The 24490-nt window shown below is 46.5% G+C and overlaps 1 protein-coding gene across 1 annotated transcript in view; it reads left to right on the top strand.

Annotated features, from left to right (window-relative positions):
- Positions 1-24098, top strand: part of COL16A1 (collagen type XVI alpha 1 chain) — a 259550-nt gene extending 235452 nt beyond the window's left edge. The window contains exons 63-71 of the mRNA XM_060258217.1: positions 4877-4927; positions 6437-6526; positions 7169-7204; positions 8109-8153; positions 8239-8427; positions 20166-20232; positions 21264-21440; positions 21759-21836; positions 23638-24098. Coding sequence (XP_060114200.1) covers positions 4877-4927; positions 6437-6526; positions 7169-7204; positions 8109-8153; positions 8239-8427; positions 20166-20232; positions 21264-21440; positions 21759-21836; positions 23638-23840 — 936 coding nt within the window. The 3' untranslated portion in view covers positions 23841-24098. The remainder of the gene's footprint in view (positions 1-4876; positions 4928-6436; positions 6527-7168; positions 7205-8108; positions 8154-8238; positions 8428-20165; positions 20233-21263; positions 21441-21758; positions 21837-23637) is intronic.
- Positions 24099-24490: the final 392 nt, after the last annotated feature.

Raw genomic sequence — 24490 nt, 5'->3', positions numbered from 1 at the left:
TACAGCCACGTCAGAGGCATCGCATTGTACCACGAAGGCCCGCTGTTCATCGGGGTGGCTCAGGACCGGTTCACTAGCGAACAAGTGCTTTAGTTGGTCGAAAGCCTCTTGGCACTTCGGGGTCCAATGCAACCGGGCCCCCGGCCGCTTGGCCTCGGGCCCCTTCCCCTTCGTCTTTAGGAGCTCGGTCAGGGGAAGGGCAATCTGGACGAACCCCTCAATGAAGGCCCTGTAGAAATTTGCGAATCCGAGGAAGGATTGGAGCTGTCTATGTGTCCTCGGAGGGGCCCATTCCAACACTGCTTGCACTTGGGCTGGATCCATCGCCAGCCCCTTCCCCGACACCCGGAACCCCAAATAGTCTAATTCTGTTTGGTGAAATTCACATTTGGAAAGTTTGGCATACAACTGGTGCTCAAGCAGGGTGCTGAGCACCTCCCTCACTAATTTCACATGCGATTGCTCGTCCTGGGAGTAAATAATGATGTCATCCAGGTACATCACCACCCCCTTGTACAAAAACTTTCTAAGTATATCATTTATAAAGTTCATAACCACCCCCGGAGCCCCCTGCAGCCCGAAGGGCATGACCAAGTATTCGAACTATCCCATGGGGGTGTTGAAAGCCGTCTTCCACTCATCCCCCTCTTTGATGTGCACTCGGAAGTACGCATCCCTCAAGTCCAACTTAGTAAATATCCCCCCCCCCCCCCTGACACCGTGTTCAGTAGGTCCCGGATGAGGGGGATGGGATAGGCATTGGACATGGAAATCGCGTTTATCCTGTGAAAGTCCGTGCAAAGTCTAAGCGAGCTTTCCTTCTTCTTTCGGAACAGCACCGGGGCGGCGTGGGGGGCCGTAGCCGGTCTAATAAATCACCGCTCCAAGTTTAAATCTAGAAACTTGCACAGTACCTTTTTCTCTGCCCACCCCATCTGGTACAGTTTGGCCTTTGGTAGGTCCTCCCCCGGGATCAGCTCTATGGCACAGTCCGTGCTCCGGTGGGGGGGCAGTTGGTTGGCCTCGCGTTCGCTAAACACCCCCATCAGGTCACAGTAGGCGCTCGGGATGGGATGTGCCTCCTCCACCAACACGCAGGCCCGTTCCCTGGCCACAGGAGCGTGTGGGCCCCACGCCGGGTCCCATAGGTGGCCTCTGCAAAGGGCATCTAGGAACCTGATGGTTTCAGCCCGCCACCGGATGCTGGGCTCGTGTTTCTCCAGCCAGCCCACTCCCAAACACTACAGGGTAGGAGCACGACGGGGCAATGACAAAAATCTCTTGGTCCCAGGGTTCCTCAATCCCCAAAGGGCAGGGATGGGTGGCTAAGGTACACGGCTCTCCGCACATCATGGACCAGTCCATCTGCTCAAACAGCATAGGGTGCGGCAGCTGGGAGCTCTCTAGCCCCAATGCCTCCACTACCTTGGGGGAAATTAGCTCCCGGTTGCACCCTGAGTCCACTAGGGCCCGGATTTGCATGAACCTTTTCAATTTGGGGTTCAGCAGCTTCATCGTAACAAAATACAAACGTCCCGTTACTCTCACCGTCGCTGGTGCCTCTTCCCGCTCGACCTGCTGGTTGGCACCGTTTAGAGCAGTCCAGTCTTGTTTCCCGCCGGCTCGTCCGCCCACGCCAGATCGGCCAGTTCCGCTGACAGCAGCACTTCTTCGTCCAGCAGCTCCTTGGACACCACCGCGCTACTGTTCCCCGCTTCCTTAGGGCGGCTGGGCGGCTTCTTGGGTCCCGGGGTGCTGGGTTTGGGTCCCGCATGGGGGGTTCGGGTGGACGATGGTTGGGGGCAGTTGGACGCCAGGTGACCCAGGTCCCTGCACCTGAAGCCCTTGCGGAGCCCCGAAGGCACCCCCCCATGGGTTTCTTGGGCTTCTGGGTCTCTGCCTTCACGGGGGTCGTCTTGTGCTGGCTCTTCCCCGACTGGTGCTGGCGCTGCATTGCCACCCTCTTCAGATTGGTCTCCACTTCCCCCGCCAGTTGGATCCACCCCACCAGGGTGTCCAGGCGTGCTTGTGTGAGGGCCCGATCCAAGATGCTAGCATTGAGGCCCTGGGTGAAGTGTTCTATCTTCATCAGCTCGTTCCACCCTCGGACTTTAGCCGCGTTCGCTCTGAACTCGGTGGCGTACTCCTGGATGGATCGGGCCCCCTGTTGCATGTCGCGGAGCGCTGCTAGCGCGTGGGTCTCTTGCAGCGGGTCCTCGTACTGGGTCAGTAGGGATTGTAGGAAGGTCTGCACATAGTCCAGGTCGGGGCTCATGGCCTCGCATAGGCTCACGTACCACCTCTTGGCAGGCCCCCTCAGTTTCGACCCCAAGTAATCCACCCTGCTGAATTCATCAGGGAAGATATTTCTCCAATAGTACATGTAGCTGTTCGCCTGGATGGCGAAATAATTCACCTCCTCCGGATCCCCGTCGAAGGTGGCATCCAGATCTCGCCCTCTCCCCCCGTCGCATGGGGCCGGTGGGATCATGGGAGCCAGGCCTCTCGCGGGTGGTGCCGCCGGCGCTTCTGGAGCCGGGCGGGCTCGGGCTTGTGGGGCTAGGGGTGGTCATCTGGACCCGGCCACCCCCAGCGCTCGCCCCAGTTGAGCAGTCAGGGTTCGCATTTCATCTTTCAGGCCCTGCACCACTTCATCGACCTCTCTGCACACCATCGCTCGGAACATGCGGGCATCTTCCTCGTGCATGTCCTTTGGCATTCCGCGCACTCGGTCTCGTCCTCCGGCACCTGGACGACGACGATGCTGTCCACTTCCCTTGGTTCGATGGTGCAGGGGTTGGTGGCCTCTGGTTCGGCCATTTGGACCCTCCTCATGTGTCAGGTCATGATGGTCTCCCTGCGGATCGGTGCCTCGTCCATGGTCATGGTTGAGGTCCTTGGTTGATACTGCCGGGGTGTGATCACCAGCTGGAACTGGGGAGGGGACGCCGCCGCTCTCCTGGAGTCCAGGACGTGCCAGGGCATCTCGGCCTCTCCGTCTTCGCTGTGAAACTCCCCGTTGTCCGGAATCTTTTCGGCCATCGGTTTATAAAGTTGCCGGAACGGTTGAGTTTCGAAGGGGAGTCTTTCAAAATGTCAAGTCGGTAGATTCAATAACGAGTCTTCGTTGAAACAAAGTAACTAGTTTATTGATATCATGGTTCTCGACTACAGTAAGATTGAAAGACTAAAGATCATACAATAGAATGCAAGCATATAAGGTGTACTTCAAAGGGATTCTTGAGGGAGGGGTACTATGCAGGGCACATTAACACATTGATGTTACAATTTCTTTCTCAGGCCTGGTTTGGCCTTGAGCGTCTCTTGGCTCCAACCTCCCCCGGTGCCAAGCCTGAGAAGACACAGATAAACTGTTCACATATTCCCATTTCAAAGCAATACTACATAACAGAGAAAAGGAGGGGGGTGAGGAGAGTTCAAGCTAGCAGCAATGGAATACAGTATGGCTTTACCCAGGATGCTTTTCTCCTGAACCAGTGATTAGGTGCAGGCCTGATCAGAGTTATGAGCAGACTTGACAGTGTGATTAAAGTACCGGAATCTTCCCCCTTCCTCCTTCATTCATAATTGCCAAATCACTGCACACAACATGCAACTCAGGGTTAGCACCATCACTACCACCTTCCTGCATGTTGTGACTGCCAAGAGCAAGCCCATGAGGCACAGTACTTCTATTACATTTTATCCCCAGTGAACATGAGGACTTTGTAATGTGTAGGTGGACCGATTTAGATACTTTTATCCCCAGCCAGGATCACTTCTGACACCAGATCAGGGCACGAAGAAAGTGCCTGAAACATGATGGAGGGAAGGAAGGAACAAGAAGGCGCAAGGACTGGGGTTGCTATGCAGAGGAAGGCAATGGCAAACATTCTCTGATTGTCTCTTGCCTGGAATGCCCCATGGATGAGATTGCCAAGCCATGTGTCAGTTGCAAATTGAAGGCATGTTCTTCCTCTGTGTTACGATTTGGGGGTGGATCCTTCCATCCTCCAAAAAGCCTTCCTTTCCACCTAAGGAGACTTCATCTAACTTAAGCAGTTCTTTGTCTGAGGGAAGGAGGAAGGCTCCTTAGGCTAAAAGGAAACCTCAGACTTTGTTCAGTGGACAGGAGGGGTAAGATTTACCCCTTTATCTTGTTTTATTTTGTGAGCCATCTCTGGCAGGTTTTTGAAGAGACAGCAAATAAGTGTTTTAAATAAAGCTCTTTTCTTCTGTTCATCCCTGGCATTAATTTGTTGTGACATAAATCCCCTGGTCCCTTTTAAGAAGCAAATGTTGGAGATAAATGTTAAACCACAGATCTGCTGTCTCTGAGATGGACTGGGAAGTTTAAAAATTGCCCAGGAATGAGCCAGGCACCCTCGCTTTGCTGACCATGTGACAGAGGCTGCTGGGCTCAGACCTGGCCAATGAGTGTAGAGCTGCCACCCTATAGCATCAGTGCAGCAGGAGGCAACAGGAGACCTGCATCCAGGTGGGGGGACCTCATTCAGTGCATGATTTGATAGGGCTAATTGTCTGGGATCTGTCAATCCACCTTGAAGCAAAACTTGGGCTTCTAGTGCCAAACTTTGTCATCCAGTGCTTGAGAATTTTTTATTGCTGACTCTTGGTTATTTTGTTCAGTTTTACAGTTTGTTTTGGCTAATTCTTTAATTTGGGCATTCAGCTGTTTTCTTGCGGTTTGTGAGCTGTCTGGTGGGGCCTGCTTTATAAGTCTTAACGGTTTAGGGAAAATCCCTAAATACAGAAATGAGGCTGCTTGCTTGCATGTTCACCTGTCATGCCGTGTTTGTGTCAATTTCCTCTGTTGGCTGTTATTAAACTTCCTGTGTTTCCCAACCTCTTTCAGGGTTCTCCTGGAAGCCCTGGGCAGCCGGGCCCAGCTGGACTTGCTGGACTTGTGAGTATCTTATCTGCCACTGTTAATCCTTTATTGGCAGTTACTAGGCAAATGCTTAATCACCAAAGCCTGATTTGCTCCATCCAAGGAAAGAAGAGCCCTTTTATTTGAATCTTCCCTAGGTCAAACTACAATTCAGCAAGTCACCTCTGGGTTCCCCAGAGCAGATGCAAGGACTGTCATTTGAAAAAATCATCAGGAGCCAAATTTGCTTCAGAACTACGGCACCGGGGGGCGGGGGAGAAGGGAGTCTGCCTTCTGCCTCATACTGTTTTCCATAGCTGAAACTGCCCCAGAAGACAGTTATTCACATAAGCTACAAAGTTAAGCAAATACCTCCCTGCAGGAACTGTTGCAGCTAAAGAAAATGATGCCAACCACCCTATACACCCCCCCCCCACAGTTCTGAGCCAAATATCCCCTGCAGCTATGGCGTGGCTGCAGGGAGTTGCCAAAAAATGTATCACATAGTATGACCCACTGTCGGCTTCCTCAGATTACTCTAAATGAAATCATGCAGCTTTGGAAAAATACAATGGAAAGTGTCATTGAATGATCCAGGATATTTTAATCTGCAATACAAAATGTGCGATGTGGAGGTGATTTGCAGGCAGTTAGCGCAACTATTTTTTCCTTCCCTTGATTCCAACCCAGTTGATGATTTCAGTAAATTCACATAAGATGAATCTTACTTGATCCACCCTAAAGAACAATACTTGATCCATCCTAAAACTATTTGGTGTTTGGTTTGGTTTTGCTGAGTTGTTACTTTGGTGTAGTATTGCTATTATCCAGTTATTACTTTGATGTATTATTGCTATTATTCCATTTCTTCCTGGTCTTTCTTTCCTATTGGAAACTGGCAATAAAGAATATCAAAAGCAATAAAATAAAATTTGAAAGGACATGGTAATGCAGGGCCTTGCTATGCTTGTGGACACTTTTGAGACAGGGTAGTGGGGCAGCACTACAAAATGGCTGCCACAAGGAGGCGGGCAATCCAGAAGGTTGGGTTGTCTCCTGTTCAATGAGAGGCAACTGGATTTGTTCTGAATTGTTTGCCCAATTGCTTCTCTGAACTGCAGCCAATTAGCTCTGCCCCCTCTGCCCAATTCCTGTTGTTGCAACTTATGAGGCACACCCTGTGTTGGGCTACACAGACCACAACCATCCTGGGGTGGAAGAGCTTGGGGTGAAACTTGGAAGTCCACCTGACTTGAATGGGTGAAGCTTGGGAGTCCACTTGACTTGAATGGGTGAAGCTTGGAAGTCCACTTGACTTGAATGGGTGAAGCTTGGAAGTCCATTTGACTTGAATGGGTGAAGCTTGGAAGTCCACTTGACTTGAATGGGTGAAGCTTGGAAGTCCACCGTTTAGAATGTCTACACATCTGATCCAGAGGCACCACCACTTTGGGAACCTGAGTATAGTGTGGGAGAGCTCCAGTTCCTTTTCCAGCCACTTGTAGCAGAGGAAGTACATCTAACTCCTAAATTTTCTTTTTTCAGGGGCAAAAGGGTGAGAGGGGAGCATCTGGAGAAAGAGGCATCAGTGGGATTCCAGGCCAGCCAGGGCCACCTGGCCACCCAGGACCACCGGTGAGTGTGCCACGTGGCAACAGGCATGCCTCTGGATCCACATCTTAAGCAAATGGAAATGCTAACTATTTTTAAAGACAAAGTTTGAGTCCAGTGGCACCTTTAAGACCAACAAAGTTTTATTCACAGTATAAGCTCACTTTGTCAGATACCGTGTGGGCAAGTGAGGAATCTTGTCTATTTGGACTGGGTGGCTGCAGTTCAGACTCATGCCCAGCTATGACCCTTGCTGCTGGCTTCTTCTGCCTAACCAAGGGCCAAACATGCAGGGGTTTAACATGTTTTTCCTGCTTCATATGGAGTATTCTGTGCATGTGGAGCAGTGGAAACAAAGAAATAACTCCACCCCAGCCCAGTGCTGTTTTTATGCAGGTAAATTGGGGGGGGGGGAGCTTTTTCTCCCCCTGCAGTAGCATTCTGAGTTCATTACAGCTCTCTTTTGTTTTGTAGCAGCCATTCCCTGAACCTGGTGCATGGCTGCAGAGAACTGGAGCTGGGAACCCAGGTTGGGGAACTGAGACCCAACTCATTAAAAACCTAAACATGTTGTTTGGCCCCAAGACAGCATTTGTTAAAAGGAAAACCTTACAAACTTACATTTGTGAGCTTCAAGTGATGACATCTTTCTTTCTTGATCCCCAGGGCGAACCAGGTACAGATGGACAAACGGGCAAAGAGGTAAGATGGTTGGTACCCATCTAGTCTCCACCAGGAGAAAATCCAGTTTTGTCCCAGCAGTGCAGAAAGGAGCTGTCTCATGTGATGCTCCCTTGATTGCCTTGTCTTGCCAGGGCTGGTGGGCCAGAGAAAGTCTTCTGTAGGGAATGGAAAGGGACTCACCTGTCAAAAAGACTTCCTAATGATGACCTTATCACATAAACTCCCTCAGAAACAAATGATGTGCAGCTCCCACAAAAAAAAAGACCCTTTAGACAGGATTGCTCCCTCTCTCTCTGTAACATCCAGTACAGCCTTCCTCATGTCCTGACACCATTAAGAGGCGAGTGGGATGCTGTTGGGTGAAATTCCAACAGACCTGTATTTTAAGGAAGCTGTGATTCCGCCTTCTTCTAGAAGGCTGAGTTCCATTTAATAATGGGATTTCTCATATTTCTGAGTTCTGGAGCTGCTTTGGTTGCATCTATTGCTTGGAGTCAAAGGGCATTCCAGACCTTCAGTTGTTCTGGATTTTCCAGGCTGTATGGCCATGGTCTTGGCATAGTTGTACCTGATGTTTTACCAGCAGCTGCTGGTGAAACATCAGGTATGACTAAGCGAAGACCACAGCCATACAGCCCAGAAAATCCGCAACAACTGATGAACTCTGGCCAAGAAAGCCTTCAACAATGTATTGGCATTCCAGACCTTCTAATGTCATGCAGGGACCCATTAATGTTCAGGAGTCAAAATACCCTTGAGCAGCAGCGCAAGTGTTGGGTTGAGTCCTGCTGAGAATTTGATTGGATGACGCTGACAATGGTATTGATTGGATGATGCTGACAATGGTATTGAATTAGAATTCTTGTGGACTGCAGGGCATTGTAGGAATTCACAGACTCAACTTCCCTTTGTTTCTTACCAGGGTCCATTTGGAAAACCAGGCCCCACCGGACCAGCTGGACAGAAGGTAAACAGATAAGGGGCTGAGTTCCTCCCATTCACCTGTCAAGCACTGAGGCTGCATTGACTTTTTTGCTTCTTTCTTGTTTCAGGGTGAACCTGGATCTGCAGGGGAGAGAGGATACCCTGGAGAGAAAGGCAGGTCTGGAATGCCTGGGGGTCCTGGGAAAAGTGGCCCCATGGGCCCCATTGGACCACGTGGCCCTGCCGGGGAGAGAGGACAGCCTGGCCCACCTGGTCCTTCAGGAAACCCTGGTACCCCTGGATTGCCTGGGACAATGGTAAGAGCTGCAATGGATGTTGGCGGCTTGGGAGGGGGCATGCCGTAGAAAATGGGATACACTGATGTATCCCAAAGTTTGGCAGTATGGCTATTGAGACTCAAAATTAGAGAATCCAAAAACTAGAAGCCGTCCATGTGTTGGATTCAGAGTCTCCTTTGCACTTCCCAACTGGCATTGATGAGAGAGGGCAGGACATCGTCAGTTAAACTGACATCATGTCCCAGTCCAGCTCAAATGGCAGCATCCTCCCTGAGGGGGAGGGGGGCATCCATTTTAATTGCCTTTAGATTTTCCCTGTTCCTGTAAGTCACTTTGGGAATCAGTATCAGTCTAAAAAGCAGGAGAAAATAAATTGCATTACATTACATTTGAAGGAAAAGGCACAGATTATTAAAAACTTTAGCTCCTCTGATGCACTTGGGTTTGGGTCATTTAAAACGTCGGTGGGGACCCAGAGGTGGGGAGACTATTGAGTCGGATCATGGAAGACCAAAGTTCAAACGCCGATATAGCCACTGAGCACTTGAGGGGCCTATAGGCCGTAACTCAGCCCAGCCACCTCCAGCAAGTCACTGGATAGGCAGCCCGTACATTTTCAAAATAAAGAAATAAAATAAGTAGCCTACCTCACAGGATTGTTGTCATGGTAAAATGCTGCTCTGAATGTCTTGGATACAATTTTTTTTTCATTTATATCCCGCCCTCCCCCACCTTGGCAGGCTCAGGGCGGCTAACAACATTCCATAAAAACATATAGTAATAATAAACCTTAGATTTATTATTATAAAACAATAAGACATTAAAACATTACATTAAAACCAATCCAGTAAATACAGTTATACTGCGGTATAGATCTTTAGACCGCATTGGCGGATCCTTGATTACCGTTTTTCTTAGCAGTCCGAATGTGCTAATTTAAAAAGGGTGGTCTTGCAGGCCCTGCGGAACTGTTCGAGGTTCCGCAGGGCCCGCACCTCCTCGGGGAGTCGGTTCCATAGGGTAGGGGCCGCGATCGAAAAGGCCCGTGCTCTGGTACTCTGATATTTAATTTCCTTCGGCCCAGGGATAGTCATTAGGTTTTTCCCCGTTGACCTCAGTGCTCTCTGGGGTTCATATGAGGAAAGACGGTCCCTCAGGTAGGCAGGTCCTCGGCCATATAAGGCTTTTTTTTAAAAAAAAATTTCCATTTTATTTACGTTTACACAGAACAATTTACATAGATAGATTGTACAGATTGAGGTTGCTTGTGGAATATACAATCATAAGCCTTCCTTATTACATTATCTTAGTATTATTTCCATAGCTTTATTGTCTTTTTAGAAACTCTTCCCTCCGTTATCTCATTTCATTAAGCCAGTCATAAAATTTTCTCCATTTCTCAATTGCATCAGATCTGGATAAACCTCTTATCATATTAGACAGAATATCCATTTCAGCGACACTTAAAATTTTTTGTACTAACTCGTCCCTTTGAGGTATATCTTTCTGTCTCCAAACTTTAGCGAATAGAATTCTAGCAGCCGTTAAAATATAGACTGTGATATATTCATCTTCTCGTGGGATGTTATCTCTAACTAAAGACAAAAGCATTATCTCTGCTTTCAGTTGTATATTTACATTTAAAATCTCTCTTAATAACTTATAAACCATAACCCAATATTTTTTTGCTAAGTCACATGTCCACCAGCAGTGAAAAAACGTGCCTATCTTTAGTTCACATTTCCAGCACTTTGGTGACACCGTAGATTTGATTTTGCTCAACCGAGACGGAGTAAAGTACCACCTGTGGAACATTTTGAAGAAATTCTCTCTAAAACTAACCGGTTTGATTATTTTATAATTATTTTTCCATAAGGTGGCCCATTGATCTATCATAATATTTTTCTCCAAGTTCTTGGCCCATCTTGTCATTGTCTCCTTGACCACTTCATCTTCTAACTCCATTAGCAGGACATAATTATATACCCTTTTGATTAGTTTATATGGGCCTGACAATAATAGTTTATCAAAATCAAAATTCTGCCTTGTGAATCCTGAAATTTTATCTCTATTATATTTTGCAGTAATCAACACCATTATCCACCAATCTATCTTCACTCCCTGAATGTCTAACTCCTCCTTATTTTTTAATTTATCCATGTCGTCAAGGAGGTCACTGTATCTAATTGGTTTTGTAGTCTTCCATAATTGAGGCTGCACAGAAGCCTCTTCCGGTGAAATCCATCTGGAAGTCTTCCCCCCATAAATCTTATTTTTAATCTTAACCCAACATGCCAAAAGGGACTTCCGAATCAGATGGTTTTTAAAATAAGTCTGAGGTTTCCCTAGATACCAGAGATTAGCATGCCATCCGGCTTGGAGATCAAAACCTTCTATCGCTAGTATACGCTTATTCTCTAGAAGTATCCATTCTTTTAGCCATAGAGTCGTACAAGCTAAGTGATATACTTCTAGATCTGGGAGAGCCAAACCTCCATTTTGCTTCTTGTCCAATAAAATTTTCCATCTGATTCTGGGTTTCCTGCCCTGCCAGATAAAAGATCTGAGCTGCTGAGTAATTTTAACAAAAAAAGGCTTTCTAGCAGCGAAGCATATCATTTGTAGCAAAAACAAAATCTTAGGTAATATACACATCTTAATCAAAGCTGCCCTTCCCATAAAAGATAATCCTAAATTGTTCCATTTTTTAAACAATATTTCCGTCTCTTTTAAAAGCGGTGTAAAATTATTTTCGTAAATAGTACTGCATCTATTAGATAGAGTTACACCTAAATACTTTATTTTTTGTGCTAATTTGCAGCCCATCTTATTCTCAAGTTCATGAGATGCTAAATCCGACATATTTTTCGTTAAAATTTTCGATTTCTGTTTATTTACTTTTAGACCTGCTACCTCACCATACTCAATTAGTTCATTTAAGGCCTCCTCAGCTGACTCTAAAGGATCTTGAAGAATTAAGGCCATATCATCTGCATATGTCAAAAACTTTATATTCCTCTCCTCTCGCTCTAACTCCTTTAATTTTAGCATTTGTCCTGATCGAGTTGTTTAGAACTTCCAAAGATAATATAAATAAAAGAGGGGATAGCGGGCAACCCTGTCTCGTGCCTTTCTCCAGTATTATCTCATCCGTTAGATCTCCATTAACCACTATCCTGGCTGATTGTTTATCGTAGATCGCTTGAATATTTTTTACAAAATCTCCGCAGTTCAGTTTCTTAAAAATTTCAAACAGAAAATTCCAATCAAGATTATTGAACGCTTTTTCCGCGTCGATAAAAATAAAAGCAGCCTGCTTATCCCTACATAAGTCCAAATACTCCATAATGTTGGCAAGAATACGAATGTTTGTTCGTATATATCTAGATGGCCGACTGCACAAAAGAGTGTGGAGCAACAAGCATCTGAAAAAAGGCACAAAGATCAATGTTTACAAAGCGGTTGTGATGACAACCCTCATCTATGGCTCCGAATCGTGGGTTTTATACCGTCATCACCTGCGACTCCTTGAGCGCTTTCATCAGCGCTGCCTTCGCACCATCCTCAACATCCACTGGAGTGACTTTGTGACCAACACTGAAGTCCTCAAGCGGGCAGAGGTTACCAGCATCGAGGCACTGCTGTTGAAGACGCAGCTGCGCTGGGCAGGGCATATTTCTAGGATGGAAAACCACCGCCTTCCCAAGATTGCCCTGTACGGCGAACTCTCCACCGGCCATCGAAATAGAGGGGCACCAAAGAAGAGGTACAAGGACTCCTTGAAGAAATCCCTTAGCACCTGTCACATCAACCGTCACCAGTGGTCTGACCTAGCCTCAGATCGCAAAGCATGGAGGCACACCATCCACCAGGCTGTCTCTTCCTTTGAGAACGCACGCATAGCTGGTCTTGAGGACAAAAGGAGATTGAGGAAGAATCGCACTGCTACAGGACCAACCCTAAATCAGACTTTTCCCTGCAGCCGCTGTGGCCGGACCTGCCTGTCCCACATTGGTCTTGTCAGCCACCAGCGAGCCTGCAGCAAACGTGGACTATTGCACCCTTCTTAAATCTTCGTTCGCGAAGCCAAGCCGAGAGAGAGAGAGAGAGAGATGGTAGAAAACCCGTTTGATCTGGATGGATTGTACTATTTAAAACCTTTTTCAGCCTGTTTGCCAGAATTAAGGAATAGACTTTATAATCCACGTTCAGTAAAGATATTGGACGGTAACATCTAATATCATTCGGTTGTCCGTCCAATTTAGGTATAAGCGTCACATTACTGTGTCTCCAGGAATCAGGTAATTTTGCAGAGTACCAAACCTCCTGAATTAAATTTTTAAATTGCTTAATTAACAAATCTTTAAAGGTAATATAGTATTCTGCAGGGATACCGTCAGGGCCTGCCGCTTTGTTCTTCTTTAGCTTAGACCAGGCTTCTTCTATTTCGAACATAGCAATTGGTTCATTTAGGATTTTTATTTTATCTTCCGGTATCTTCATCAAAGGCTTTTTAGTCAAATAAGCCTCCTGATCTTCCTTACGCATATCGGCCTTTTTGTATAAGTCTGAATAAAAGTCTTTTATTATTGTCTTTAAATCTTCCAGACAAGATTTAGGTCTTCCTTCTTTATCTTTTAACACTTTAATTTTTTTTTTTCCCCTTTCCTTCCTAATTCTATAAGCTAGCCACTTTCCTGGCTTATTTGCGCTATCAAAATATTGTTGCTTAGAATATGCTATTTTCCTTTCCATTTCCTCCAACATGGCTAAATGGAGTTGATGTTTTAATTTCCTAACTTCCTCTTTAATTGCCTTTTGTGAGGGATTTACCTTTAGTTGAGATTCCTTGTTTTTAATTAGATCAGTCAACTCTGTCCTTACTCTAGCATCTTCCCGTCTCTTATTCGCTAAAAAATTAATGACCAATCCTCTGAAATACGCCTTACTTGTTTCCCATACTATCGTGTGCGACAGCTCATCATGCGTATTCACTTGAAAAAAAAAAGTCATTTCTTTCTGTATAAATTCAACAAACTTCTTATTTTTAGTCAAGTTATGATACATTCTCCATCCAGATTTTCTCTCATTACTTTTCATTTCACACATTACCGGACAGTGGTCCGCAATAGTTGAAGGGAGAATTTCTGCCTCCTGCACTGTTTTAACCATGCCAACTGAAAACCACATCATGTCAATCCTTGACCAAGATTTGTGCCTGTTTGAGAAATACGTATAATCCCGTCTATTTGGGTTTAAAATGCGCCAAATATCTACCAAACCATAATCTTCAACCAATTTGACAAAGTTTTGAGGAAAAATATTACTTCCTTTCCTTTTGATTTTTTTTCTGCCACTGTTCCCAGGACTTCTGTCCAAATGTGGGTCATTTACTGCGTTAAAGTCCCCTATTATGCATATGTTTTCATATTCACAATTTCTCACCTTATGACATAAATCTCTATAGAAAGTGCCCTGTAAGTCATTGGGTGCATAAACATTTATTAGGAGAAATTTTTCATGCTGTTTGACAATTTCTATGCCCTGAAAACGTGCATCCTTTCCTTCAAAAATTAGCTCCGCTTGAATATCACCTTGAATATATGTTACTAATCCTCTTTTCTTTTTCCCCTCCTCAGAGGTACATATAGCTTTCCCTAGTCCTTTAGTAACTAATAAATGTTCGTCCTTCTTTTTTGTGTGGGTTTCTTGTAGACAGATGATGTCTGCCCTAAATTTTTTGAGTTGGTGGAAAACACGTTTCCTTTTCTGGGGCGAATTTAGGCCTTTTATGTTTGCTGAAATAATCTTCATTTTATATATTACGATTTATTTTGGTATTCTACTCACTCTATCCACTGAGATTTTTTCTTTTTCTGTAACCTGGTTTCTCTATATGAACTTTCTTCTTCTTGGCCTACTTCTCCCTCCTCCCGTTCCTTTGAATGTAGGGCAGACTCATTCTGTGTAGTTCTCTCCTCCTGTTCTTTAGGATTTTTGGACCACGCCTTTCTTTGCCAGTCTTTCGTGTACTTATTAATAAATTCCTCTAACTTAAAAACGGAGTCTATTCTAAATCTGGAATTGGCGTAAGTAAATAACAATCCTTCCGGAATTAACCATCTATACATTATGCCTTTCTCCTGCAGTAACTCCGCTAACTTTGAATAGTCTGTTCTTCTACTCCGTATTGACCAGGGCACTTCTTTCATGATCTTAATTTTAACTCCTTTTATCATTAACTGCCGGTCTTTAACTTCCCTCCAAACCTTTTCTTTAATCACCTTTCGGGCAAACCTCACATGTATTTCCCGCGGGAGATCATTCTTTTTCACGTATAACGTATTGACTCTATAGATGCTATCAATCTCCTTCTCTACTTCTTCATTCTCTATTCCTATAATGTCCGTTAGTGCTTCCGCCATTGTTTTCATTACACACTCACTTTTTTCCTCTGGTACATTTAGGAATCTGAGCACGTACTCAGCTTGTCCCATTTCCATCGGGGCTATTTTACTGTTTAATTCGACCTGTTTTTGCTCAAGATCTCCCATTTTACTTTCAGTCTGTTTCAATTTATATTCTATTGATTTAGTTATCTTCACCACTTCTAATACATCTTTTTTGGTGTCGCTAAATTTATTATCTAAGCCATCAAATTTATCACCCAGTCTTTCTATTTGTTTGGATAATGAAGCCTGCAGTTGATTAAGTGCCTCAGTAAAATTCTGCTGTATTTCTTTAATTGACTCCTGTGCAATTGCAGCACCAACTGCTTTAGGCTGCCCTGGAGAAAATTTAAATTTCCCTTGTTGAGACATCCTACCGACCTGTGTTCACACACTAACCTCAATTTATAAGAAAATTTGTTTCACTGAAACCTTATTGTTTCACTCAATCTTATCGTCAGCAGTAGACACACTATCAGATTTTAACGTTAATTAAAATTCACTGTCTTAGGTTATACACGTATTTAACAACTAACAGTCAGAACGGTAGGAACTAGACACAAAAAAGGGTATAACCTAACACAAAACACCACAGCCTAAGAAAGATGGAAAGTCTTCCCTCTTTATACTTCCCACTAATTTTTATCTTCTATAAGGTACCCAGTCAATAGTCCGTCGCCTCTTGGAGTACTATAACTCACGTTGTCTACTTATAAGTTCTCTTTTCCTTTCTGCTATAAATCAGCTTCACAGACTGGTAGAGTTGCTCATTAAAGTGACAGCTCCAATATAACCCGAACTATTGCTGTCTTGTCCGTGTTCGCAATTCCCGATTGGCCTTCTAAGCCACCGTCGTGTCTTTACTCCAACTTCCGCTTTCTGGCAACGCCCCAAAGTCCGTAGGCAAACCAAACTTTACAGAGCGTCTCAATCCGAATGGCCGCCAATTAACTTCTCAAATAATCCAACCCCTTCACAGTTCCTCTCCACTAAAGGGAAAAGCCATCCACTTATTCATTATCTTGCCGCATTCCTTCCCGTTGCCGCTGCTGCCGCCGCTGCTGCCGATATTATAGTGCACGTCAGACACCTCCTCTCCTCACTCACAGACGGGGCGGGGAGGACTTGCTAGACAGCGGGGAACCCACCTTCAGTTGAGGCCGTCTCAAACCGCCACCAGGGTGCCCGAAAGAGGAGAAAAATAAAAGTTCGTGCCTCTCGTCACCCGACCTCCACGCACCACCTCCGTGGACCGGTGGCTGGAGCTAATTCGTCTTCAGACGCTTTCCGCCTTCGGGAATTAAGGTAAGGGGGATTAACGGAGAGCCAGCCTGGCTCCTTCTCTCCCCTCGCCCCTTCTATGTACTATCGCTCTTCAACAGAGTAAGTACGGACCTAGGACAGGCCCCCCTAGAAGGCTGATATTCGACAGGCTTCAGAGCCGGTCCGAAACGCTGCCGCTCCGCTCCGCCATAGAACCGGAAGTCGGCCATATAAGGCTTTAAAGGTAATGACCAACACTTTGTACTGGACCCGGTATATAATCGGCAGCCAGTGCAGTTCACGTAGCCCCGGCCGTATATGTTCCCGTTTCGGGAGTCCCAACAACAGCCTGGCCGCCACGTTCTGCACTAGCTGCAGTCTCCGGGTCCGGCACAGAGGTAGCCCCAAGTAGAGGGCATTACAGTAGTCTAGTCTTGAGGTGACCGTTGCGTGGATCACTGTTGCGAGGTCCCGGCGCTCAAGGAAAGGGGCCAACTGCCTTGCCCGCTTCAGATGGAAGAATGCTGACTTGGCAGTGGCTGCTATCTGGGCCTCCATCGATAGTGAAGGCTCCAGTAAAACACCCAGACTCTTTACCTGGTGCGCTGCTTTCAATGGCGCACCATCGAAGGCTGGGAGAGCTATTTCCCTTCCCAGAGCGCCGCGACCCACGCATAGGACCTCTGTCTTCGCTGGGTTCAACTTCAGCCCACTCAGCCTGAGCCATGTTGCAACAGCCTGTAAGACCCGGTCGAGGTTCCCTGGAGCGGAGTCGGGCCAGCCATCCATTAGTAGATAGAGCTGGGTGTCATCTGCATATTGATGGCAACCCAGCCCAAACCGCCGGGCAATCTGGGCAAGGGGGCGCATATAGATGTTAAACAACATCGGGGAGAGAACTGCTCCCTGGGGCACCCCACAATCCAGTGTGCACCTCCAGGACTGCTCGCTCCCAATAGCCACCCTCTGTCCCCGACCTAGGAGAAAGGAGGAAAGCCATTGCAAGGCCGACCCCTCAACCCCAATGTCGGCGAGGCGGCGCGTCAGTAGCTGATGGTCGACTGTATCAAATGCAGCTGACAGATCTAACAGCATCAGCACCGCGCCGCCCCGATCCAGTTGCCGTTGGAGGTCATCCACTAAGGCGACCAGCACCGTCTCCGTCCCATGGCCCGGCCGGAAGCCAGACTGACATGGGTCTAGGACAGAAGCGTCATCCAGAAACCCCTGTAGCTGCAACGCCACGGCCCTCTCAATAATTTTACCTAGAAACGGTAAATTGGACACCGGCCGGTAGTTCGCCAATTCGGCTGGGTCTGCTGTAGCTTTTTTCAGGAGAGGGCGGACCAAAGCCTCTTTCAGAGGTGTTGGAAAATGCCCCTCTAAGAGGAATCTATTTATGATGTCCCGTAAAGGACATCTAAGTTCCCCTTGGCAAGATTTAATCAGCCAAGAGGGGCAAGGGTCCAGATCACGTGTTGTCAGGCGAGCAGCAGAGAGGATTCTGTCGACTTCCTCCAGGCTGAGTGGGTTGAAGTGGTCCAGCACTAAACCCGAAGACAGGCACGGAGCCTCAATTTCACTCACTGTATCCAATGTGGTAGGCAGGTCTTGGCGGAGCAGCGAGATTTTATCTGCAAAATATTTCGCAAATGCCTCACAGCCTATTTCTAATTCTCTAACATTTGGTTTGCCTTGTCGCAACGTTGTAAGATCCCCAATTATTCTAAATAACTGTGCTGGGCGCGAATTTGCAGATGCAATCTTGGTTGCAAAGTAATCTTTCTTTGCAGCCTTGACTGCCACCTCATAAGACTTCATAAACGTTCTATAGGATGTTCTCGTTGCTTCGTCCCGAGTATGCCTCCACTGCCTCTCTAGTCGTCTGAGCCCTTGTTTCAGCTGGCGCAACTCCAAGGTATACCATGGAGCCAGCTTCATACGAGGGCGCAGAGGGCGCCGGGGTGCAATTTCGTCGATAGCCCTGGACAACTGGCCCTGCCAGATTTCCACCAGGTCATTGAGGGAATTGCCAGTGGGCCAGGGATCCCTCAGGGCCGTTTGGAACCGTTCCAGGTCCATCAGGCTCTGAGGGCGAGCCAAAATAGGCTCTCCGCCCATACAGGGTTGGGTCGGCGTCCCCACACGGGCCTTAAGGGCTAGGTGATCCGACCATGGTACCGCTTCTACGGCGATATCGTTCACCAAAATCCCGGCTGCAAAGATCAGGTCTAATGTGTGCCCGGCCTGATGCGTGAGAGTCGTGACAAATTGAGAGAGTCCCAGTGTCGCCATGGACGACACTAGGTCCATTGCCTGAGTGGAGGCCGTGTCGTCGGCATGGACGTTGAAGTCACCCAGGACCATAAGCCTCGGGTACTCCAACACCCAGCCCGCCACTGCCTCCAATAGTGATGGTAAGGCGTTAGCTGGTGCGTTGGGCGGACGGTACACCAGCCAAACTGCCAACCCCTCTCCAACATCCCACGCCAGACTGGTGCATTCAATCCCATCAATCTTTGGATCCAGGAGAGCCCGAAAGGAGTAATCCTCCCGTATGAGTAATGCTACCCCTCCCCCGCGCCCGCTCATCCGTGATTGGTGAAAGACCGAGTATCCCGGGGGGGACATCTGGGAGAGAGCTACTGTCTCCCCGTCCCTCACCCAGGTCTCGGTCACGCAAGCCAGGTCCACGTTCTGCCGTAGCAGAAACTCCCTAAGGGTTGCGGTCTTATTATTTATGGACCTGGCGTTACATAACACCAATGACAGAGGCGAGCATTTCCTCTTGGCCCCACTACCTGCTACCATTGGGATGGGAAGTAGACTGGAAGGTGGCCGAGCACCATTTTGTCTCTGTCTCCTTCCCTTATATTTCTGTCTATTCCCACCGTCATATCTTCCCCTCCCCAGGAGCCCTGGGATCCCCTGGCCGAACATCTGCACCAACCCAAGATAAACCCACCAGTGTCACTCCCCCGATTTGTTTGCACCTGCCGTTTCAATTTACCCTCCTCACCATAACCCCTCCGATTCCCGGCTAATAGACCCACTACTTATGTCTTAAATTAATTAATTTAGTTAGCCCTCCCAATCCGCCTTACAACCAATTAGTTTAAATTCATATAAGTTCATTAGTTCCTAAACTTATTAATAAATAATCCCTCCCACCCCCATCCTAATTAATAAGTTAAGAATTTTTTTTTAAGTCTAAATATTAAATCAGTCGCTAATTGATCGATAAAATAATCAATAATTAATTAACAATAATAATAATTGGTTCTATTAGTGAGCTAGCCGTCATTCATCCATGGGGTGTGAGTCCAGATAGTCTGTTGGGTAATTATTGCACACTGCCCATAGATGTTCTTCATTAGTAACATTTACAGTTTCAGTCCCGGTGGTGGTCTCGGTGATGTTAAAGTGCAGGTGCTGGTGGTGGCAAGGTGTTAAGTTAGTCCCAATGATGTTAAAGTGCAGATGCAGATGGTACCAACTTCGGGTTTGATTCAGCCGCTTGGGCATCTGAAGCCTGGTGATCTGAAGAGAGGGGGGGGGGGCAAAGTCCGTCTTGCGATCTCTTGGCTAGTCCGGCCAGGGAGCACAGCTTCTGTCCGCGTCGCCTCAGGTCTTCTCTGACTCAGCACGCAACCTGGGCTCCAAATGCAACAAAAGGAAAAACGTACAAATTGTTCCTGAGAGCCAGTTTGGTGTAGTGGTTAAGTGTGTGGACTCTAATCTGGGAGAACTGGGTTCTCCCAGTTCTGATCTGGGAGAACTGGGAGAACACTCCTTCACATGCAGCTGCTGCATGACCTTAAGTCAGCCACAGTTCCCACAGAGCTATTCCTTAAGGAACAGTTCTCTGAGAGCTCTCAGCCCCATCTACCTTACAGGGTCTCTGCTGTGGGGAGAAGAAGGGAAGGAGATTTTAAGCTGCTCTGAGACTCTGAGTTAAGGGTGGGGTATAAATTCAGCTCTTCTTTCTTCATTGTCTTCTTGGCACAGACAGAGTGGAACTGACTTTCGCTCATCTTTATTTAGGCAGATGCTGTGAATTACGATGAAATCCGGCGATTCATCAGACAGGAACTGAACAAAATGTTTGATGGTTAGTAACAGGGACACCACCCCCTTTTTCCCTCAGGAGGGGTTGGGTGGCAGGTTTGAAACTTTGCTGAACAGTTGAAGGGCACTGCTGTATTTGCAGGCTGATAAGAAGCAAGGGGCACCCACCTGCTTACTAACTTAGGAAGTTCACAAAATAAGCGGGGGGGGGGGGACATCCACAGATGGATTCCTTAGACTTTGTAAACACAAAAGGAAAAACACAGAGAGAGAGAGATTGTATATCCTAGTGCTTGTTCTAAAGCAAAACTTCCTCTTTCACACTTCTTTTACAAAAGGCTGAAAGATGGTAAGTAGTCCAATGGGTCAGTTTGTGCTGTAGCAAAGTAACATTATAATATTCTGTTGCCACTTACCTGTTTCCATTTCAAATTGAAGTTCCTCTAAATTCCCATTTTTCTTCTTTTTAAATAAAATCCCCAGAACTTTTGTTATGAGATATAAGGGAAAAGGTACAGGAAGCATTTATGCACATTGCCTGGAAAGGAACTAGAAAGGAACTGAAAAGAGAAGCTGTGAGCTTGCTAGAGCAGAGCAGGAATTCACTGCTACACCAAACAGTTCAAACTCTCTCTACTCGTTGATTTCTCCATGTACCAGGAAAAAGAAAACAAAAGGTATAGGGCACTGCTACAGGCAGAAGGATACCATTACATTGTTGATATTGTGTTACAGCACAAGTGATGGAAGAAAGGGAGGTTGGCAAATCACCATGTCTGCCATAATGACGACACGCCTGACTGTGCAACTTCACTGTAGAGCATATGTGCAAAGGCAAAAGAAAAAGATGGGAGAAAATGCACAGAGAGCTCCCTTGTGGGTGCTCTATTGTACATTCATCTGCATTCACAGTGACCATGAAAGCAGAGCACAGAATCCTCATCATGTGGAAGCAGCCTAAATCCCCCAGCCTTGATCTGATCCTTTAACCTTGGCACTATCTTTGTCGGATAGCCTTCCCCACCATCAGCTCCCCTGGCCACAACTGCTTCCACCTTTTGTCTCCCCTTGCAGAGCGGATGGCATATTATACTTCCCGGCTACAGTTCCCAGTGGAACTGGCTGCGCAGCCAGGAAGACCAGGGCCTCCTGGTAAGGATGGAGCCACTGGGCGGCCAGGATCTCCTGGTGCCCCAGGAATGCCTGGACAGATTGGGAGAGAGGGACGGCAGGGACTGCCAGGAATGAGAGGTAAGCTCTTCTGTTTATAAGTGCTCAGCTGCAAAAACAGCTGAGTTCGGGCAGTGTCACTGGTACCCTCAGATCTGGAATTGCGGGGTATCCCCTGTGCTCCTGGTTCTAGATGTTCCCATGAGGGCTTCCCTTGCTAAACCCTTCTTTCATCCCCCTGCTCTAGCATAGAATTCTGCATCTGACCATCCCCAAATGATGTAGCCCTGTCTTCAACACAAACCTCAGCATTGGTGTCAAGAAAGGAAGTGTTGTAGGTGCAGAAGATGGATTCTCCCATTATGGCTCCTCTGCTCCATTCTCTTTCTCTCACTGCAGGTGAGCCAGGTGCCAAAGGAGACAAAGGAGACAAGGGGATTGGAATCATGGGAGAGACTGGGCTCCCTGGCCCTCCAGGTAAAGGTCCCTGCACTCTTTACAAACAGTTAAATCCACTTTTCATGGTTTGACTTTTTCAGGGTTTTGGGGACAAAGTTGGCTCATCTTTATAGGAGACTGAGATTTGTAATTTGCTGAAGATCCACATTATTGGTTCCTTTGGCTATATATTTAAGCAGAATTTCAGCCCTTATGACCTTCTAACAATTTCAGTCCACCCTGTTTATATTCAGTCAGAGTGATTTTAAAGGAGTTCGGGTTCTGGCCCTTTTCATTTGTACTCCATGGTGATATAGAGATTTCTAGTCTACGTTTATAATTCTAGAGGAGTCACCACATTAGTTTGTTGTGGTAAAAAACAAGCAGTCCAACAGTACCTTAAAAACTAGGGAAATTTATTCCAGCATGAACTTTCATGAGTCAGCGCTCACTTTATCAGGGGCAGGAACTCCATTAGGGACTGATTTGCATACTTTCTCTCTGCCTAATGGATGTACACTTCTTGCATGTGATGGAGTGAGCTCTGACTCACAAAATGATGCTGGTGTATGTTTTTCTAGTCAGTGCCATTGAACTGCTGCATTAATCCCTGTTTGTGACTGCAAGTTTGGAGTGGGGTGGTGATGGTGGTAAGGTTTTTCCACCCCAGATAAGTTAAGCAGATTATGAGGATGCAGTCTTGTTTGTGTGCTGTCATTGTAAATGCAGCTGTTACATCTTTGTGCAGCAACCTGGGAGGGCAAAATGCAGAGTTCTGTGACCACGTCCTTTTCTCCCAGTGCTGGTTTCGCTTAATTGTGTGGGGGTAGGGGGAGATGATTTGTCAATGAACATTGGTGGCCAGTTCATGCTTCTGGAAGCATCCAAATCATCTCAGCATGTGGTGCCTTCCATAAAGATAGATCACAGTGGGCAGCCATGTTGGTCTGAAGCAATAGAACAGAGTTAGACTCCAGTGTCACCTTTAAGACCAACAAAGCTGAACCCAAATAGATGAGAACCATAAACCAAGCTTGTTATTCTTTTTATCTTTAAAAAAAACTTTACCATTTTGCATGCTAATTTACTACCTCACCCTCTGTATGTACAACTGCTTTTTCTAATTCCATTTCATTGTCCAGTGCACACAGAAGCTGGCACCTTGAATGAAACTTTGTTGGTCTTAAAGGTGCCACTGGACTCTTAACTTTGTTCCATATAAATATGTGCATTTGCACCTGAAACAGTCTGCAAGTTTGCTTGCAGATAACAAAGGAGAAAGGCAGGTTGAGTTTTGCCATTAACTGAAGAAAATGAAATTGGTGAAGGAGAATGGAAGAAACGCTTGCAGGTGTATAGGAAGGAGGCCTGGCCTAGGTGGCCCAGGCTAGTCCCATCTCATCAGAACTTGGAAGCTAAGCAAGGTTGGCTCTAGTTAATGCTTGGACAGGAGATCACCAAGGCAGTCCAGAGTTACTGCACAGAAGGAAGCCAATGGCAAACTGCCTCTGTTTCTCTCTTGACTTGAAAACTCTGTGGGGTTGCCTTAAGTCAGCTATGACTCGACAGTGCTTTCCACCCCTATGTAGGGGGGGAAGTGATGCTGTTTTGAAGGCACTCTTTGCCCGGGTGCCTACAGTGTCCAGGTTGCATGTCTGTAAATTCACAAATGCTACAAAATGCTGTCAAGTCTCCCATACCCTCCCCTTCTTCTTAGGGAACAAGGCTCTCCCTGGAATAGCCTGGCCTTTTACAAATGACCCCCTCCCCCGCAAACAGTATTCATGGTGCCTGATGGATTTTATGAAATGTACCTCCTCTCCTTGTTCTGTCTTCCTAGGCATCCAAGGACCTCCAGGATATGGCAAGGTCGGTCTTCCAGGGCCGATGGGCCAGCAGGGCATTCCAGGTATCCCAGGACCTCCAGGAGTAACGGGGCCTCCCGGAAAAACAGGCCACTGCAACCCTTCCGATTGCTTTGGCATGATGCCTCTGGAGCAGCCAATGTATCAACCCAAAAACATGAAGGGGCCTTTAGGCTGAAGAAACACACGGACAGGGGTTTTTTATTTTCTGCAAAGGACTCCACTGGGAATAGCCAAAGGTCTGGTCCTCAGGACTGGTGGGAATTAAGTTTTGGGTTTTTTTACATTGCTGTTAATATTTTGTCTCCCCTTCCCCTCCAGTGGGGTTTATCTTCTCATGATGGCATTTTAAAAAGAAAATAAGTGTGAGTGTTTGTGTATGACTTGTATTCTAAAGATACTGTCCATCTGTGGTCAACAAAGCACATTTTCAAAACGGGGTTTGGGCTTTCTTCAAATCTAGTATACTTTCATGTCTCTTGTATTTGTTAGCAAATGCTTATTGTTTTTACAGAAGGTTAATTATGAACTCCAAATGGATAAAAGAGGGCCTAGACTTTACAATATACTAGTCTTGGCAAAGACGTGTCTTTTGGGTAGGTGTTCCCAGCTTCACTGGGACTCATGCAGCAAAACCTGATAAATTGTGGCCTCTATCTTTAACACCAGTAGAAATTGGAGAGCCTCAAGAAATAGAGTTTGAGGGGGAAAGTTCTAAAATGAAATTAACTTACATTTTTAAAAAGGTGTAGGCCTTCAAAGTTTCCCCTGAGCAACAGCAGGGATTGTGAGAATTTTTAATTGTTGGAGCTAAAAATGGAGTGCAGT

This window comes from Heteronotia binoei, chromosome 17, assembly GCF_032191835.1.
Source record: "Heteronotia binoei isolate CCM8104 ecotype False Entrance Well chromosome 17, APGP_CSIRO_Hbin_v1, whole genome shotgun sequence".
Lineage (NCBI taxonomy): Eukaryota > Metazoa > Chordata > Lepidosauria > Squamata > Gekkonidae > Heteronotia > Heteronotia binoei.
Note: the sequence above shows the minus strand (reverse complement) of the source record. Positions and strands in the feature narration are given on the sequence as shown.